Here is a 19,424-nt window from a genome sequence, read left to right as displayed (position 1 = left end):
CGCTGATTGGATACGAGAAACACGTCAACGAGTGCTGGAGGCGGAAGTGTTTGGCTTGAGTGCAGCGCTGTACGATGAGCGTTGATAACCGCTGTTCTTGTGCTTTGTTAAAGGTGTGGTGACGTTCATGAGACAGGTGAGAGCACCGTGTGTCTTTCTTAAACCTCACTGTGTGTTGACGTGCCTCGTAAAGTGAAGCCGTTTGCAACAGTAGCTCGAAATAGCAGTCGCTGCTGGGCGCTAGCAGCACAGGCTAGCATGTTGTTAGCATCCTCCCCTCGGATCCCCTGTCAAACACATGCCTGTACGTTTCGACGTGGCTGTCATTAAGTCCAGGCGTCCGGAAAGAAGACAGCTTTCTAGAAGTGGTGGCAGCAATCTTAGATTTCTAAAGTTTGCTTCCCAAAACTATGCAATAATATAATATTGTATAATATTGTTTTTAAATTCCCACGTCTCTGTCATAGCACTGGGGCTTGCTCTTATTTTACACTCTCAAAAACTTGGCAAGCCGGATGCTCGTGCCTGTACATCGGTATCTTGATATGTGGAAGTTAAACATGCTGACGGATACTTCACCAGTAAAAGTTTGTGCTGCTTGCCAGGAGAGTAAAAATGAAGGCATTATGTTTAATTTAATATATATATTGTTTTATCTTTGTATTAAGTGTGAAATTGTGTAGTTGTCATTTTTTCAGGCGTTTTAGCCTGTAGGATCATAAACATGGAAATTGTTAGATGTTTTGGCATGACGTGCCAACGTCTCTCCATGTTTCCTTACTTTTTGCAGTACGTTTCTATTTTTCTGGATTTTTTTATTTATATACTTTGTGTTTTAATAACTGACGGCCCCAGAGACAAGATAACTAAGAATTGGATTTCAAAGATTGTCTCCAAAATAAGCAATCAAGTGTCCCACAAGATCTTGAAGTGTGTAGTTGATGTTAGAGATATAACTTTGTTGTTTACAGAACCTGAGAAGTCCCAACCTGTTGCTGTTCCCTGTTTTAAAGTGACACCCCCTTCTCTTTTCTCTCCTTGGCAGGGGTCACTGAAGTTCAGACATGGAGGTGCCCGGCTACCTGCCCAAACTGCTGTTTGAGCTCAATGAGCAGCGAAAGCGAGACTTTTTCTGTGACTGCAGCATCCTTGTCGAGGGCCGCGTCTTCAAGGCCCATCGCAATGTATTGTTTGCTGGTAGCGGCTATTTCCGAGCTCTCCTGGTTCACTATCTGCAGGTGAGAGAAACTGTCTTTTCAGTGTTTTGTTTTTCTTCAGTAGTGGCAAATGAGTGTTGTGCCTGACTTCTTAGAAGAAAAAAAGATTGTGTTCTGGCCATGATAAAGTATTTGTGTTGCGTTTTATTTACATTGATGCCTTTATGTCTTAGACAAACTAATATTTCATTTAGAAGTGGCTAAGGAGAATAAAAGAAACTTGAACTGTCAAATGAATAAACTAAAGGCTTTGTCTCAATTCTGTGTCTTTTCAGGATAATGGTAAACACAACAGCACAGCATCACTGGACATTGTAACGGCTGATGCTTTCTCAATTATCCTGGACTTCCTCTACTCTGGCCGCTTGGCCTTAAACAGACGCAATGTCATTGAGGTGATGTCAGCTGCCAGTTACCTGCAGATGACTGAACTGGTGAACTTCTGTAAAGGATACATCCGCTCATCTTTGGAAATATGCAACAAAGACAAGGAGAGGGACACTGAGAAGGAGGAGCAGGCACAAGATGGAGCGATGGGTCCCGCAGACAGCGGCACTCCAACCGCTGGGATTTCCAGTGGTGCAGGGGCTGCAGAGCCTCATTCACAGGTTGCAGAGAGAGGGGCAGGTTTAGGTCCGGAGTCTGTGACCTCGGCTAGAACTTCCTTGTCAAACCCTGTTGCCACACCTCCAGGGACCAGCAGGGACTTGGACAGTGATTACCATTCCAGGGAGGAGTTTGCATCCGGGAGTGAAGGACAGAAGGGACAGATGGATCAAACAAACCTCTCAACTTCCTCATCCACTGCTATGACCCCAGAGTTACTGAACCCTAAGTTAGAATACGACCCTGATGAGGAGCTAATGGAGTCCCCTGACACCAAAGACCTTTCCTCGTACCCTGGGCCTTCTTTGCATAATCCTCATCATAGCAGGCTGCATCCCCCAAGTCCAAACGAGCGCTTCTCCCTGGGATACAGCTCTTCTTATAATGCCAGGCAGCTGATTGAGATGCTGGCCAGAGGCGAGGGCCCCAGTCCCCTGGGGGACCGAGTGGGGCAGCGCTTTTCCCAAGGACTTAGTAACAGCCCAGGTGGTGGCCGAATGGATGAAAGTTTAGGTTTCGTGGGATCGTCTATCATGGAGATGCAGTCTGACTGGCTTGGAGAGGATGCAGGTTATTAAGAGAATCACATGTTACATGTCCTATAAGGTGACATATTTACCCAAAGGCTTTAGAAATCACATCCTGAATCAAAAACTATGCTGCATTCAATAAATTCCCAAGCAGAGAAGACAAGGCATTTTGCAGTGTTGTCCTAATGAGATGGATTTCAATTATTGGCCTCTCTCTCCCCCTACAGGCGATGGCTTGGTAGTGCCGGTGAAGCTCCACAAGTGCCCATTCTGCCCATACACTGCCAAACAGAAGGGCATCATGAAGAGACACATCCGTTGTCACACAGGAGAGAGACCCTTCCCCTGTCCCATGTGTTGCAAGAGGTTTACAAGACAGGAGCATCTCCGCAGCCATTCTCTCAGTGTAAGATATCAGTGTTGCTGTGATGAATGGTGTTGCGTCACATAACTTGTTTCTAAGAAGGCTTTTAAAGTCTAGTTACCTCGGCAAAGGGGAATATGTGTTATTCTTGTTTCTGTCTGTTTGCTCGCTTCCGAAAACATAGGATTTGAAAAATAAATATTTCACAAGCCTGCTTTCGGGACCATTTCAAGATAAAGATGGACCATTATTGTTTGCACAAAGACTGAAACTGTGTGTTGCAACAGCCTTGACACAGAAAGACGTGTGGCTTAACGTCATTGATTAAAACATTTCATGACCCTAACTCAGTGGTTGAACAACAACAAATATGTAGCCCATTGTTGAGCATAAAATGATTAAACTTGTTAACGGTTTGAATTCATCCTTTGTTGAGAGTAAATTTGTTAATGGTTTGAATTGAATTTTAAACCAGTAATAGCTCACATTTAGTTGTAAACAGTAATTAGCCGCTTCAGTCTTTAATTTAGCGCAGTAAAATTAACTGTTTTAATCCCTGTTGCTTGTGAGTAGTAAGGCACAATCAGAGCAGTTAATCCTTTGGCTCTTATGTTGTTATTCACTGTACTGTATAATAATGTCAAAGTTGTTTGTAGCCTCTACAAAATGATTAAAATACTGTTTTGTCTCTGTCACTGTTCACTATCACCAGGTCCACAGGCACTGCTGGCCCGTGTCTTGTAAGAGCTGTAGACGAACCTTCACCGGATCCAGTGTGTCGCCGGGACTCAGACGCTTCGGCATCTGCGACAGCTGCAATTGCGTGACAACCACTCATGATGAGTCCGCCCCCGTTTCGGCTGCCAGCCAACCAGAGCCCATGGAGCGTGCAGATGGCGATACAGATTGGTCCAGTTTTATGGACGACGTGGACGAGGTGGAGGTTGGCAGAGTGGAGGACTTGGTAGAGAAACAGATGCTGGAACGGCAGCTTGCCGTCTGCAGTGATGTTGGTCACACACTGTGAATCTGCTGACCGCTATGCGCAGTCAAGAAAACCATGTTGACTCTTAACCGTTCTGCTGTGCAGTTGTTAACTGTGGCCAAACTGCTATTGATGTTAAATTATTGCTGTGTCATGAGCTTATTTATTGATTTTTATGTAACCACAAATTTACCCATTTTGACTATTTGGCTCCTGTGATTTGTCTGAAAGCAAATTGATTCAGGATGTGTTGTGGATCATAAGTGTGCTCTTTGACTTCCTGCCCATGTTTTTGCACGGTTAATCAAATCCCTATTTGCCTGATTACGTAAAGAGAATTTCAAAGCTGTACTTTCCTGCATTTTTATAATCAATACAGATGATGGACAAAGGGCTTGTTGTTTATTATGATGACAGTTTGATCTAGATAAAATTTCACAGCAAAAAAAAATACTTTTGTTATGATGGGACCACTGTGGGAATTGTTACAATTAATGTGTTGTGTAACTGTGGACATGTTAGCTTTTCATCTAATTTATCTGTATTCATTTGCTTTTTTACAATCCGAGATGTGTAAATATACATATATGCTAATTGTCCTGCTGCTTGACATACATTATATTGGCATCAAGCTGTTTGATGCATTACATTACATTACATTACATTTCATTTAGCTGACGCTTTTATCCAAAGCGACTTACAATAAGTGCATTCAAACCCGAGGGTACATACCAAGGACGACAAGAATCAAGAAAATACAATTTCTTCAAATAAAGCAAAACTACAAAGTGCTATAAGTAAGTGCCATTTAAGTGCTAGTAAAGTGTTAGTTTCAAAAAGTTGTTGTTTTTTTTTTTTTTCTTTTGTTTCATTCAAGGTAAAGTCGGAAGAGGTATGTTTTTAGTTTTCGGCGGAAGATGTGTAGACTTTCTGATGTCCGGATGTCAATGGGGAGCTCATTTAACGACTGATGCTTTCCAGTCGTTAAATCTGACCCATACAGTGACATTTTTACTTGAAGGTAACTAATCCTCTAACCCTTAGTGAAAGACTCTGCAGTAACTGTAGGGAATGGGGGATATTGCAGGAGCTCTGTCACTTGTGGGTGAGACACTGGCTGGGATCCTGCTGCTGTGGCTCGGTGTTTCTGAATAATCACATTAGTTAGCAGACAACTCTTACGAGGAACCACTCACAAGTTTCTTACAAGGAAGCTTTCAATAAAAACAGGTGTAAAAAAAAGTCCAGGAACTGAAAGCCATTTTGTCTGACACACCTTGGATTCCTTCCATGCAGAACCTGAGCACAGCTCAGAGTGGGGGAATGAAATGATCCTGTAAAGTGACACACTGAGTTCCAGTGAGGAGCACAAGTGACAAGGAAATGGTAATAAATCATTTCATTAAGTAATAAAAAAATAATGAGAAAAACACATGCATTAAATGCTGTTATTTACAAATTAATTCAAGAATCATTAAATGAATGTCGCCAATATGAAATCTCGCTTAGGGCTCCCACATAGCCAGGGCCGGCCCTGATCTAGGTCAATGGTGATGTTTCCTCAACTATCTCCTGGAGAGAAGCTGAAGACAGTAGACCAGCTAGGCCAGGCCTTTTGATCAAGCTTTTAGAGTTTGATGAAGTAATTTATCAATTCTCCTCTTAGAATTAAAACATCCATAGTGATGGTCCTGCTTTTTGGTCCTAAGTTCATTCAGCACACACTTTTCAGTCCTTCAGTTTTTTTGTTGAAAAGGATTGTCTGACACTTCACTATGCTGTTCACCACTGTCTCCTCCAGCTCTAACTTTTCTCTCCCACTGAATCGTTGCACATATTATTGGTGTAACCATGTGGTCAGCGATAGTGGTTTGGGTATCATGTTGTGAAAAAGCATCTTAAAGGGATAGTTCATAATCTACTTTCCGACGGCAGACATCAGATGACAGTTGGGGTGAACTATCCCTTTAACGACAGTGCGTATTGAGTGGGCGTGGCGTATCTGGACCTTGTACAGAGGTATTGTCAACTTAAGAATCTGTAAATAAGAGCAGAGAATTTCTACAGCAGAATCACGTCAGTGGGTAAAGCTCTGCTCTTCATGGCCACGGGATCCTAATCCTCCTCTCCCTCCTGAGTGGTGATCATGTTAACTTCACCGCGTCCTACGTGCATTATTCTCTTCCTTATTAGTGTGTTGTTGATTAGACCTGGAGGCGCAGGGCACTACGAGCCGAACTGGAACAGCCTGGATGCCAGACCCCTGCCCGGGTGGTACGACGAGGGCAAGATCGGGATCTTCGTGCACTGGGGTGTCTTCTCGGTCCCCGGCTACGGCAAGTTCAGCGAGTGGCTCTGGTACTGGTGGAAGCACGACCAGCGCGCCGATGTCGTGCAGTTCATGAAGAGAAACTACCCGCCGGACTTCAAATACGCGGATTTTGCGAACAAGTTCCACGCGGAGTTCTTCGATCCGAATGCGTGGGCAGATATATTCAAAGCATCCGGAGCCAGGTAGGGTCCTCAGCTCCATTTCTACCTGGTACCGTCACGTGCTGATGTTTATGGGGCCATACAAATGTCCTAAATAGGTCAAGGCTATACGTTTGCTCTTTATACCAATATGTTGTGTGCTTGGTTCTGCAGGTATATTGTCTTCACATCCAAACACCATGAGGGATTCACCAATTGGCCTTCAGAAACTTCCTGGAACTGGAACTCGATGGACGTCGGTCCTCACAGGGACCTGGTGGGAGAACTGGCTGCTGCTCTTAAGAAGAGGTAGATGCTGCATCTGTCGTTATTCAGATCCACCTCTCTATAATCCTTATTTCTCTGTCTTATCCTTAGGACAAAGTGATAATGACCAGTAGATTAATAAGTTCTTTTTAGACCATGCAAGGGAATGAGTGTTAGTGTTATCTGCAAAACCGAATCATATGATTTAAAGGTTGTATAGCAGACAATGTCTAATTTATAAACGCAAAGGTGTAATTGAGTCCCGAGCAGAGATTGAGGTCACCCGGCACCTGGCAGGTTGTTTGCCCCTCTTCAGAGAACACGAGTTAGCTTTTACACACCTCCCACCGCGGCCATAAACCTGTTCCTCCAGAAACACTGCAGCTGCACCTTGTTCTTTACATCACGTGTAGTTTGGTGGGGCAGATGCTTTTATCCAAACCGACTTACAATTATTGCATTCAACATCTCATAACAGAGAGACAATCAAGTCTTATAATAGATGTCATAAAAAGGAGTAGCTTATAACTACTTTTTACATTTACCATTGACTCCCTGCCATCAGATCCCTGCGCTTGGGTCTCTACCATTCCATGTACGAGTGGTTTAATCCCCTTTACTTGTCGGATAAAGCCTCCGGATTCAAGACTCAACATTTTGTTGGCATGAAGACTCTCCCGGAGCTCAGGTTCCTTGTTGAGACATACAGACCAGATCTGATCTGGTCAGACGGGGACTGGGAGGCACCAGATACCTACTGGAACTCCACACAGTTTCTGGCCTGGCTCTATAATGACAGCCCAGTCAAGGTGAAACACCCACCACACACACACACGAAAACACACACAGTATTTTGGTTCAATCTTTACTTACTTATCTACTTCCTTATTCATCAGTCATGTTTACTACCTTAGGATGAGGTGGTTACCAATGACCGGTGGGGTCTTGGCTGCTACTGCAAACATGGAGGCTACTACAACTGTGCTGACAGGTACAGCCCCAGTAAACTCCCAGACCACAAGTGGGAGAAATGTCAATCCATCGACGCCCGTTCCTGGGGATACAGAAGAGACATGAAGTTCATAGAAGTCATGGACCTGCCCTCCATCATAGAGGTGAAACGTCACATTCCCCTGTTATTTGTGTCATAACTAATTTGGAGATGCAGCGTTCATCTAACACTGTTTCTTTGTCAGGACATGGTGGCAGTGGTAGCAATGGGAGGCAACTACCTATTGAACATCGGTCCCATGGCAGATGGAATGATCGCCCCAGTGTTCGAGGAGCGGCTGAGGGGACTCGGTGCCTGGTTGCAGATAAACGGGGATGCTATATATGGTACCACTTTCTGGAGGAACCAGACAGAGAACAACACGGTTGAAGTTTGGTGAGAATCTGCAGTCACGATCTGTTTCACTGTTATGCAAAAGACTGATTTAGTTTGGGTTTAACCACTGTTTGCTCCTCCTAAAGGTACACTACCAAAAACAGCACAGTGTATGCCATACTGCTGGGTTGGCCTTCCAACCAACCATTTCACCTGACGACGCCTAAGATATCTGCAGCAACCAGCGTAAGCCTTACTCACTGTGTCTGTTAAAGGAGGATATGATGCTTTTCAGTTTTGCCTATCTTCTACTGTGTTTCATGGGTGGCTTCTGTGGTGGAAATGTATCATGTGATTTGAAATAATGTGGTCCTCAGACCGGAGTTGTCTTTAGAGGTTTAATTATTATCTCTGCAGAGGTTTACAGAGTCAGCAATATGGCTCAAGGTGCAACAACAAGATAATTAAAAAGGAGGGTTTTTATACAATGTAAGAAAATGGGAAAGAGAACTGAAAGCAGACAGGGCATCACTGTCAGAGAAAGAGGAATCAAATCTTCCTCACACAGTTCCTCAAATAAAGGTAAACAGGATGTGGAAGACATTGATGTTGTATCAGCTGAGTGCACAGAAAACAGTCAAAACAGGATAAGATATTGATCAGTGGAATTTTCCATAACACTTCTTTGAATGCTAAAGGATAAAATGATAAATTGACTGTATTTATATTGTGCTTTTCTAGTCTCAGCAAAGTGCTTAAAGATAACTTAGATTCACCCACTCCCATTCATACAGTGCTACTGTTTGCTGAGCTTTTTCTTTCACACACAACTGATACACTGTCGGCAAGGCCGTCAGAAGCAGGTTGGGGTTTAGTATCTTGCCCAAGGAAACTTCTGAATGCAGAAGTGAGGAGTTGGGGATAGAACCACCGACCTTGTGGTTAGTGGACGACACGTTCTAGCGAAGCCACCAAAGGTTAAAAAGCCCATAGTCTGCATTAAAGAGAGTTCCTCCTAATAACATTACTCCTTAAATGCCTAGTCAGAAAAATGAAGAACCTGAGTATAAGCATGCTATTACTCCTTTTGAATTTCACTCAGTTGTATTTAAGAAAAACTCAAGCTTAATCATCTCTCACATCCACAGGTGACACTTCTGGACTATCCCGACATGAGACTGAAGTGGAAGCCACTGACGCCAACAGACGGACTGATGATTCTTATGCCTCTGATGCCCCCGTCTCATGGAAATGCCTGGACTCTGAAGCTGGAGGGTGTAGCCTGACATAAAGGGTTGTGTCAAGTTGCATATCTGTAACACTGATGTTTACTAAATCTAATACTCATGCAAGATGAAATCATCAGTGAGTTTTAATGGAAGCGTCCAAAATTGGATTTTTTTTTTAACTTTATTTATACGTTTTAAAATAATCAAACATACAAACATGCCTCACTGTTTTAATACGTTGTGAGAATCAAATTGTCACAGCACAGACTGCTAATAAGCTGATAGACACCACAATCCAGTGGGTCTTTATCTTTCTCGGTATAACTGAAGTGACTGCTTGTGACCTCGTTTCGGGTAATTTTTGCTTTATCTGTATTTCTTCATATACTGAGCTTAAGACGGGGGACAGCTTTGACTCTAGTCTTGCCGCTGTTCATCAACTTAATTGCTTTAGAAATATCCTGGGATGTTATAGCAGCCTCAGAGCTAGCTTTGGCTTATAGGGCAATTTATGGATTGATTTTTCTTTTGATCAAGGAAAGCATTAATCTTCGGAGACAGCTACAATGGATTCTGAAGGGTATAGATTATTATAAATAATTAATCATTTTGGGTTGTGTGGAAGTCACACCAGATGCCACATGGATCTCAGGAAAGGCTCTAGTAGCCGCTCTCTTTTCAAGTTGGTGTGATAGAAGGCTACCCGCTTTGTCGCCATGTTCATAAATTGTCGGCCTAGACTTATATGAAAGTTGTTCAGTATGTCTTGGCAAATGTGGTCAACTTCAGTTTGCTGCAGTAGTTGTTCTTTTTGTCCATTTCTGCTTTTTCGGTGGTCAGTTCTGAGTGTGCGTTTTCTCCTCTCAAATGCAGAATAAGAAATCATTTGTCCACTGAGGTAGGCTTTATGGGATCCCCAGATTGTAGTTGATGACATATCTGGGGTTGAGTTCATATCTAAGTAGGAATCAATCTGATCGTTTATAAACTTGAGGAATTCATCATTGGACACTAACAATGGGTCTATCTGCCAGGTACCCTGCGGTTTTAAATGTTTAAACTTCTATTGCATTAACAGTATTGAACTTTGTCTATGACTGTTTTTCAATGTGTAAATTATGAGAATAAATACAAAATATTTAATTTCATGTTTCCTGATATTTATTCCCCTTTCATGGTTGAATATATTTTTCATTACACATTTAAATGTGATTGGAACTAAAACTTCCATCTAAAATAAAATGTGACATTACTCTAAAGTGTGTGAAACTGTCATTTCATATTATGGTTTATAGTTTTTACTGGTGTGTGTATATGTTCATGTGGGAGCTGACAGAGAGTGTGTCTCATTGTTTCTGACGAGAACTCTATGAAAGTCGAATAAGAAATCATAAAGCCAAACTGAGGAGGGCGACAATAAGCCATCGTTCAGTCTGATGTGCCAAAAAAAATCAGACCACAGAAGAAGACGCAGTATTTACGACTTTGTTTTGTTTCTAGCGGAGACCCCGAGTCCCCGGAGCTTCTTGTAAAAACCCGGAGGCTGTCGGAAGCGACGCGGGGACACACATGGGGAAGTCTCGGGATTTAAGTGAGTTTGAGCGGGGGATGATCGTGGGGGCACGCAGCGCCGGCTGCAGCATCTCGGAGACCGTGAAGCGACTCGGCTTCTCCAAGACCGCCGTGTCCCGGGTTTACCGGGAATGGTGCGAGAAGCGGAAGACGTCAAGCCACCGGGGGTCCTGCGGGAGGAAGCGGCTCGTCGACGAGAGCGGCGAGAAGAGGATGGAGAGGGTGGTGGAGGCGAACATCCAGGCGACGAGCGAGCAGATCCAGACTCTATACAACAGCAGCGCCCCGGAGAAGCCCATCTCGCTCGCCACCACCCGCCGGACCCTCAAGCGGCTCGGGTACAGCCGCAAGACGCAGCGGCGGGACTCGCTCATCGTGGCCGGTCTGGAGGCTCTGGCCGTGTACGCGTCCTGCCCACAGCTGGAGACCGATACGAACTTGGTGTGCATGGTCCAGGGGAACCCGGACTCAAAGACCCAGTCCCCTACAGGTGTTGTGTTCAGGAACCAGGGTGACCCGGACTCAAAGACCAAGTCCTCCACTGGGGTTTTGTTCAGTGACCAGGGTGACCCGGACTCAAAGTCCCAGTCCACTACAGGTGTTGTGTTCAAGGACCAGGGTGACCTGGCCCCAAAGTCCCATTCCTCCACAGGTGTTGTGTTCAGTGACCAGGGGGCTCCGGCCCCAAAGACCCAGTCCTCCACAGGTGTTGTGTTCAGGGACCAGAATGAGCAACACTCAGAGACCCAGTCCTCCACGGATGTTGTGTTCAGGGACCATGATGCTGTGTGCAATGATGAGAATGACCCAGAATGAAATATTGAGTCCCCTAACAAACTCTGACTGCAGCATGGAGACTCAACCTGGACTGTTCATGTAGTAAAAAAAGGGTATACCTTCTTTAGAGATTAGATAATAAATCAGCTTTCTGAGTGCATTTCTATGTGAACAGAATAATCTGTGCATACTGAACTATGCACCACCAGAACATGTAACATTAACTCACCGAGCCCTGAGGGCATGGATCCACAAAATTATGCTCCATGTTGACATGACTGCAATGCACCACATCATATCTGCAGATGTTCCAGCTGCACAATGATTCTGCCAATTTCCTGTTCTACCAAATCCCAGAGGTGTACTATAGAGTCACATTTGGGTCACTGATGTTCTGAGACATCAACATTCTCATATTGACCTTATAAAATCGGAATAATGTAAACAGCATTTTTTTGATGACCTTTACCTGAATAAGGTCATTATTGGAATACACCATCATCGAATTAAGACGTGGCGTATTCAGACTGTAGCCTCATTATTCAGACATGTGCATTGTTATCACATTAAAATGTTTTATTAGATCTTTAACAGCATTTTCATGAGCCCAATAAATTATTTTTTTGCTTTATGCAATGATGTGTTATTGTGCTGGAGGTAGAGGTTGGTTAATTGGGGCAGCAGCCTGAAACAATAAGACAAGGCAGGTCAGGTCCATGGATTCATGCTTTTCATGCCCTATTATCCATATATATATAATTTTTACTTACTGGATTTTCTGCAGCATTCTGACAAAACTTCAGCAGAGATATTTATATATGATCATTTCAGAAATTTTTATTCCAATCCTGAAAACGAACTGAAGCTCCTGACTCGTATTTGTAAGAATGTATGCATTGCATGACACTTTTCGAGGGCTATAAAAACATAATAACTTTTGGAAATTTAAACAAAATAACAATAATCAATGTGCATCCAGTATGTATATGACAAAATGAAGGTTTCCGTCTTCTTCTGTTGCCTTAACATCGGCCTGTCTATGTGTTGGGCCATTCTCAAAAGGACTGGGCAGAACTCTAAAGATTGTCTTGTAGTAACCAAAATGTATTTATTTCATTATTTAAATTTTATGAACTATATTACACGAAGAAAAGATTTGCCTACTTATCTTCCTCACAATAAAAAATTGGCAACCTGTAGTTCTCAGTCTCTCATCATTTCATTGTCTATCTGGGGCAGTGTTGTGTATTTCAGATTGAATAACAGATTGCAAGTAAATGTTTTTCCAAATGAACAGAAATAAGAGTCAATCATTGGTTTCTGATAATTCTGAAGAAATCACCTTACTTCACCAGTTAGGCAAGAGTTTAATAACAGCTAAACCTCAGGCAAATCAAACCCTCCATCAAGGGAAGCAGGAAAACAAATCTTCCTGGTGAACCTGGGGGGATCCTTAGCTATCATCACCTAGTTACACTTTTCATAGGGATGTAACAATTAAAGAGGATTTGACTTCTTGACCCAAATGGGATGGAGATAAACGATTATGTTTAGATGTTCAGAACTGATCTGTGTGAATAGGGTAATAATACAGCATGTATGTATATGTAAATTTATATATATATGGTTCATTTCATATGATTATAGTATAGCAATATATCTATATATCCTTTATTTAATTTGTTTAATTGTTATCCAAACCATTTAAATGATAATAACAATATCAATCAGTGTAAGCACTGATCTAAGCAAAAACTCCATGGCAAAATGAGGAATGAATTATAATAAAAGGTATGCAGTTCAATTCAATTTTAAGAGCCAGATCATAACATATAAAGATCAGGACCGTACATTTATAGAGAGACAGTCTGGCACAAGCACTTTCGCCACAAACAATACAATTACAAACAATACCCTTCTACACATCCCATGAGCTGAAAAAATTAAGATTTTATTCTACCTGCCCCTTTCATATTAATAACATGAATTCAGATTCATCCCTTTTTTGAGTTTCCATTCTTTCTACAAATCACATAACAAATCAATTAACCATTAATCAATAGCAACGACACAAGATAAATGTTACTCAATAAGTTCATACATTTGCATTATGTTTCGATCTAAATCTTCTTAAATCGATTAATATTTGAGCAGCATTTTAAATTGTTCATTGTTTCACTCCATTGACAGAACTACACATCTGCTTTAATGTCAATTAAAAGTGACCAAGTCATATCTATATATTTAAATATATAACACATGATCTTGTTTAGTTATTGTGTGTCTTTTACATATAACACACTTCTTAGACCAACTATACAGCGTATCACTTGTGCACAAGTTTAAATAAAGTTTTAATAAGAAAAGGCCACGTGACCGATCATGTGCGAACAGTCACATGACAGGAAGTAAATCACCTGCAGACTCACAACAACACAGTGTGTTTCTCGGTGGCTCAGCCTGAGCTTCCGTGTTCCTGTGAGGTGTGTTCACACTCCGCTCATGTGATGGTGGTGTGACTCGCTCTCTGTCACCATGTTGCTCCTGCTCCTCTGCATCGCGGCCCTCGTTTCTCAAACCGCGGCTCGCTACACGGCGGACTGGCCGAGCCTTGACGCCCGGCCGCTGCCTCCGTGGTACGATCAGGCCAAGGTGGGGATCTTCGTCCACTGGGGGGTCTTCTCCGTCCCCAGCTTTGGAAGCGAGTGGTTCTGGTGGAACTGGCAGGGCCGACAGCCGCCGGACGCCAATTTAGTGAATTTCATGCGCAGCAACTACCCGCCCGGCTTCAGCTACGCGGAGTTCGCTCCTCAGTTTCACGCTCAGTTCTTCGACCCGGCGGAGTGGGCGGACATCTTCAAGGCCTCCGGTGCAAAGTGAGTGCGCTCCTGTGAATCATTTATTTGCTTACCGATGAGCAGAGGCGAGAAACAACAGTGCGACACAAAGTGAATAACTGGTAGAGCAGGAACAACAGAGCAGGGAGTTGTGCATGTGGTGTCATGATAAAGGTCCAGGAGAAGAGTTTAGCATATAGATACATTGAAGAGAGACACACCGAGAGGGAGAGAGGGAGTGGGTGAAGTGTTTGAGTCCACAAAACCCTTTGGGAGTCTCAGGGGTAAACAGCATTGCAGCCAAATCCAATACAATTGAGGTAACTGGAGACCGATTCTTCAAACGTAAAAAAAGCAACAGAAATATCTGAAACGGCATCATTTAGCCAAAATGCCTGCTGTTATCCTCCTGCTTGGAGTTGTGTGTGTGGGTACACACAGCGCACAAACTGTCGGCCTTATCTCTAAGGTCACAGATGAGGTTGTGGTTAGGTTGTTAGGCTGATAAGGACAGCTGTGCAAACCTGTGTGTGTGTGTGTGTACACATGATCATACACTCACTCAGTATTATTAAACATGCTCTGGTGTCCTGAGCAGCACATGACCACACCCCTTCATTGTCATGTGAATCACAGGTACGTCGTGCTGACGGCCAAACATCACGAGGGATTCACTAACTGGGCGTCTCCCTATTCCTGGAACTGGAACTCCGTGGACACTGGTCCTCACAGAGACCTGGTGGGCGACCTGGCAGACGCAGTGCGCAGCAGGTGGGTCCTCAGAGAAACAGGGGTCTTGTCGTTGACTGCTGGTCTCGAATCAGAAATTTAAAGATTGTAATTTCTTCATGCAGGTCGTTGCACTATGGACTCTACAACTCCCTGTACGAGTGGTTCAACCCGCTCTACCAGGCTGACAAGAAAAATGGATTTAAAACACAGATGTTTGTGATGCAAAAGCTTCTTCCAGAGCTTTATAACATGGTCGTAAGGTCTGTAGTGCTGCCATTATTGAATCAGCAACAATTTGCACATCATATCACCAGACATAGTTTTATTGGCAGAGGCACGGCCTGCTGGGAGTGTGTTTAAGACTTTCCCTTCCTGTTGCCTCGCAGGTACAAACCTGAGCTGATCTGGTCGGATGGGGACTGGGAAGCACCTGACACCTACTGGAACTCCACCCAGTTCCTGGCCTGGCTCTATAATGACAGCCCAGTTAAAGTAAGTGCACTTATCACGTTCAGGTAGCGGAAGTTTTATTGCTTCAGTGAGGTTTCATGTGCTTATTGGATCTCCCTCGCCTCAGGACACAATCGTGGTCAATGACAGGTGGGGAGCTGGCTGCCGCTGTAAACATGGCGGCTACTTTAACTGTGATGACAAGTACACTCCAGGTGAGCTGCCAAAGCACAAGTGGGAGAAGTGCACGTCTGTGGACAAGTATTCGTGGGGCTACAGGCGGAACATGAGGTTGATTGACCTGATGGACTTACCCTCCATCATAAAGGTGAGGATATGAGATAGTGTCTTATAGTATACTAGTATATAAAGTCTGAATCTGTAATGGTTAGGCTGGTTATCCTCCTCCTCACCCTGCTGCTGCTGCTGTTGCAGGATATGGTTCGTACAGTGGCTCTGGGAGGTAACTACCTTCTGAATGTGGGCCCCACATCTGACGGGATCATCCCTCCTCTGTTTGAAGAGAGGCTCAGGGGTGTAGGGGCCTGGCTGGATGTCAACGGGGAAGCCATCTATGCCTCTGAACCCTGGAGGGTCCAGAAGGAAAACGGCACTGGCCAACAGCCAATCTGGTAATTAATGGGGAAGAGCTGAATCATGACAAACAGTTGCTTAGGTGGAGAATGTGTCATAATCCAGAGCCGAAGTTTGAGAAATCTATGCTAAAGCTGTAAACTGGTTTCATACAGTGTAGAGTGTGACCTGGTCTTTCCAAACCCGCCTACTTTGGGAGATCCAAGCATTTGAAGGACTTTGAAATTCGAAATTGCTGCATGTTTAAAAAGACAGAAGAGAAACTCCCCACATACAGCTAACAGAAAAGTGTTTTCTTTTTAAAGCGCTGTCTCAGTGCTGGAAGTGTATCAAACCAAACCACTGGCATCCTGAAACCGACTTTGAAGTGTTCATTTTTGCAGATCCTATATCAGAAGATTAAATACTCTTTCCTGACGTCTTCACAGGATTGAATGGATCCAATGTTTTCAGGAAGTGGGAGGAAGCCCTATAATTATTCTCACTCCTTGACTTTTTGAAACAAATTCAATAATGACACGCTTCGTACTCGGTGTGGAAGGTTTCTCTGTGTGACTCTTTTTATTGGATGACAGGTTTAAAAAACCTGCATCTGAGCAAAAGAGGCTTGGTTTGTAAATATCGTCATGAAAAAGGCTGAATACCTCTTGTAATCTTGTTCAAGGGATTGATCCAGCACGCAGATTATTGATGCATCTACATTTTTTCCAGGTATACATCTAAAGGGACCACCGTCTATGCCATCCTGGTAACCAAACCCTCGGAGGCCATTATCAAACTGTTTGTACCCAAAACATCAACAACCACCAAGGTAAAAGGGCAGAGATGAAGTTTTATTGAAACTGATCAGTAAAGACTTGACAAAAAGAATTGTAACCTCATATGAACTTTTACAACCCTCTTACAGAAGATATGTGTGTGTGATCTCCAGTATATGAAAAGTACGAATCTAAATCACTGATGTCCCGTGTCCAGGTGACCTTCTTGGGGAATCCAAAGGCTTTACCCTGGTCCCCAGTTGGTCCCAGCTCTGGCCTTATCGTCCTGCTGCCCCAGCTGCCCTACAGCCCCGGTGAGGCGTGGGTCCTGAAACTGGAAAATGTCCATTGATCCTTAAATACCTGGAGAGTTCAACCCCAGCGATCTGACTGTGGGTTCCACTTCATAAACTCAGGTTATCATTTTTTATGGTGAAGGGGAAGCTTATCCACTCGTGTTGAAAGGACAGCAACACTTGTGTATTAGATTTGTATTATTCCAAAAAATGAAATAACAAGACACTTGTCTTCAGTGATTCCTTTGTGCGCTAAGGTGTAATGTGCCACTGGCTTTAATTGTGCCCCTTTTTTTTAAATGATTCTGAATGAAGATGGGAATGTGTTGCTGAGTTTAGAGGAATTTTAACAGTTGACCTAAAATGCACTTTTTATATTTTTACTGAAAACTTTTTAAATGGTGGGATGAAACATTTCTTGATCTGTCTGCTGAATGATTGTTCATATGTGAAATGTTTAAGGTGAATAAAAGTATTTTTATTCAAAAATTCTTTTCTAGTTTACTGAAGTAGGTTTGTTTTCAGGTATGTTTTACCTTTTACTACAGGACACATACCAATAAATATCTGTGCTTTCTACTCCACTTCCATGAAATTACATTGCGTTCACATTGTTTTTATATTTCTACAATTTATCAACTATTATATAATGGAATTGATCCACTCGACCCCACTCATGCAGTAGCAGTATCACTGGTGAGCAAACACCGGAAAGGAATTTAGAAAAATCCCCCGCTGAGACTCAGCCACAATGATGACATAATGTTTTTAAATTATCTGCAACTACTAAGTACATTTAAACGCAACTGCTTATTGATTTCTACTCAAGTAGAAAAGTTAATATGGAACCTTCACTAAAGTACTTTCCTCACCTCTTCAGTGACTTTCAGTGAGTTTCATTACATCTGGCACTCAGACTGTAGGATGACCTGATTAGCATTAGGAGGTCAACTGGTACAGTTCAAACGTCAAACTGTTTCTTGTTTGGTTTAAGAACGTCTTTAGAGAAACCTTTCGAAATCGCCACAAATGTTCTCTTAGGTTTAGGGATTAACGGATTAGCTTTGGGCGGATAAAAGGGTAAAGATCAAAATGTTCTCATGATTCTGGAAAAAAATTATGTTTGCTGACTGAAACTGCACTGGTGGGCGGAGGCAAACAACTGCCTTTTTTTGGGTGTTATTCTTTAACTGTAACCTGCCTCTTTCACCTTGAAGCTATACTCCTGTGCGAACCTGAATCTTAGTTTGTTCTTAAAACTCGGAAGCAGATATCTATATTGTGCAGTCCGGTGCCACAACTGTTTTGTGAATGGACAAAAAATACTCAATGTGTCGGCCTGTGTTAAGGCCTGTCCATGAAGTGGATACCCACTGGGGTTGTGTGTTTGACTCCGAGAGGCAGCAATCAAAATCTCAGTTAAACTTCCTTAGCAGGTGTGTTTGGCCTGCTTTCGATTTGCAATTCAAATGCCTACGAGCAGAAAGACCCAATGGAAATTTTCTTTGACCTCTGCTTTTTTTTTTTTCAAGTCATGCTGTTCGAGTGGGTGTGTCAGCACTGTAACAATGTTAATCTTCAAAATCTGTATTGGATATATTGAATATACAGCGGGGGGCTGGCTGTCATGTCCTCCATCTTCATATACAGTCTATGGTTTAAAATAACTTTGGCTCTGTGTGAGACTGATCACATTTGAGCAACATAGAAAATTAGACGCACAAATAAAAAGTTGCACACAGTCAGAAAATTGACACAAAAGAAAGACAAAGGAGACACAGCACCGCCCTGGTTTAACTCGCTAAAATAGCTTTATAATAATCATATTAATAGTAATAATATTAGCCATTAAAAAATGTTTTGACAACGTTGACAGTGTTACATTCTGTGTTGGGGTAAACCACGTCACAGTGTGCCATCTCTCTGGGCTTTAGCGCTCGCAGACGTGCTCCTCGTACACATCTAGATCCATAAAACATACGAGATCAATAAATAAATTTGTATGTACAAAATGCGAAACCACAACAGAACAAACAAGAGTCATGATTTAGTCTTCACTGTGCAACCCCCTCCCCTCTGGCCTTCGTAAAGTCAAGACCGCACCCGTCTCCCCTGTCAGCCGTTGTGTTCTCATGCATCTTGTGTATCCACTGGTGGCATCAACGAAACAAAGTTCATATCTTATGGCATCGCTATTGCTATATGCTCTGGTCAGTTTCATTTTACAGGAGGAAAAAAAATCATTTCATGTTTGTATGTACAATATGCTGTCTTGGCACTGGATCAAATGCGTATAAAAGAAGAGAACTCAAGGATAAAGCGGAGCTTAAAGACAGAAAAGCTCGCTGTATCAAACCCGTCTGATTAAAATCATGGTGTTCAGTGAAGAGACAGGGGAGGAGGACAGGTGG

At 42.9% G+C, this 19,424-nt stretch overlaps 4 protein-coding genes across 4 annotated transcripts; all 4 read left to right on the top strand.

Moving 5' to 3' along the window:
* zbtb8b (zinc finger and BTB domain containing 8B) lies at positions 1-4,538 on the top strand. Its single transcript, XM_062410513.1, has 5 exons — positions 1-136; positions 1,046-1,238; positions 1,493-2,393; positions 2,581-2,759; positions 3,430-4,538. The coding sequence occupies exons 2-5, from the start codon at positions 1,065-1,067 to the stop codon at positions 3,742-3,744; spliced, it is 1,569 nt and encodes a 522-aa protein (XP_062266497.1). The 5' UTR covers positions 1-136; positions 1,046-1,064; the 3' UTR covers positions 3,745-4,538.
* A 1,173-nt stretch (positions 4,539-5,711) lies between these two features.
* On the top strand, positions 5,712-10,140 carry LOC133972430 (tissue alpha-L-fucosidase-like). Its single transcript, XM_062409888.1, has 7 exons — positions 5,712-6,216; positions 6,349-6,483; positions 7,007-7,250; positions 7,356-7,556; positions 7,638-7,828; positions 7,915-8,014; positions 8,917-10,140. The coding sequence occupies exons 1-7, from the start codon at positions 5,849-5,851 to the stop codon at positions 9,052-9,054; spliced, it is 1,377 nt and encodes a 458-aa protein (XP_062265872.1). The 5' UTR covers positions 5,712-5,848; the 3' UTR covers positions 9,055-10,140.
* Positions 10,141-10,462: 322 nt separating this feature from the next.
* On the top strand, positions 10,463-11,977 carry LOC133972000 (uncharacterized). Its single transcript, XM_062409163.1, has one exon. It carries the CDS (start codon positions 10,567-10,569, stop codon positions 11,383-11,385), a length of 819 nt encoding a protein of 272 aa, XP_062265147.1. The 5' UTR covers positions 10,463-10,566; the 3' UTR covers positions 11,386-11,977.
* Positions 11,978-13,749: 1,772 nt separating this feature from the next.
* Positions 13,750-17,504, top strand: LOC133972449 (tissue alpha-L-fucosidase-like). Its single transcript, XM_062409917.1, has 8 exons — positions 13,750-14,222; positions 14,820-14,954; positions 15,038-15,175; positions 15,302-15,407; positions 15,493-15,693; positions 15,801-15,997; positions 16,671-16,770; positions 16,935-17,504. The coding sequence occupies exons 1-8, from the start codon at positions 13,882-13,884 to the stop codon at positions 17,067-17,069; spliced, it is 1,353 nt and encodes a 450-aa protein (XP_062265901.1). The 5' UTR covers positions 13,750-13,881; the 3' UTR covers positions 17,070-17,504.
* Positions 17,505-19,424: the final 1,920 nt, after the last annotated feature.

This window comes from Platichthys flesus, chromosome 17, assembly GCF_949316205.1.
Source record: "Platichthys flesus chromosome 17, fPlaFle2.1, whole genome shotgun sequence".
NCBI classification, from domain to species: Eukaryota; Metazoa; Chordata; class Actinopteri; order Pleuronectiformes; family Pleuronectidae; genus Platichthys; species Platichthys flesus.
This window is presented reverse-complemented; position numbering and strand designations above follow the sequence as displayed.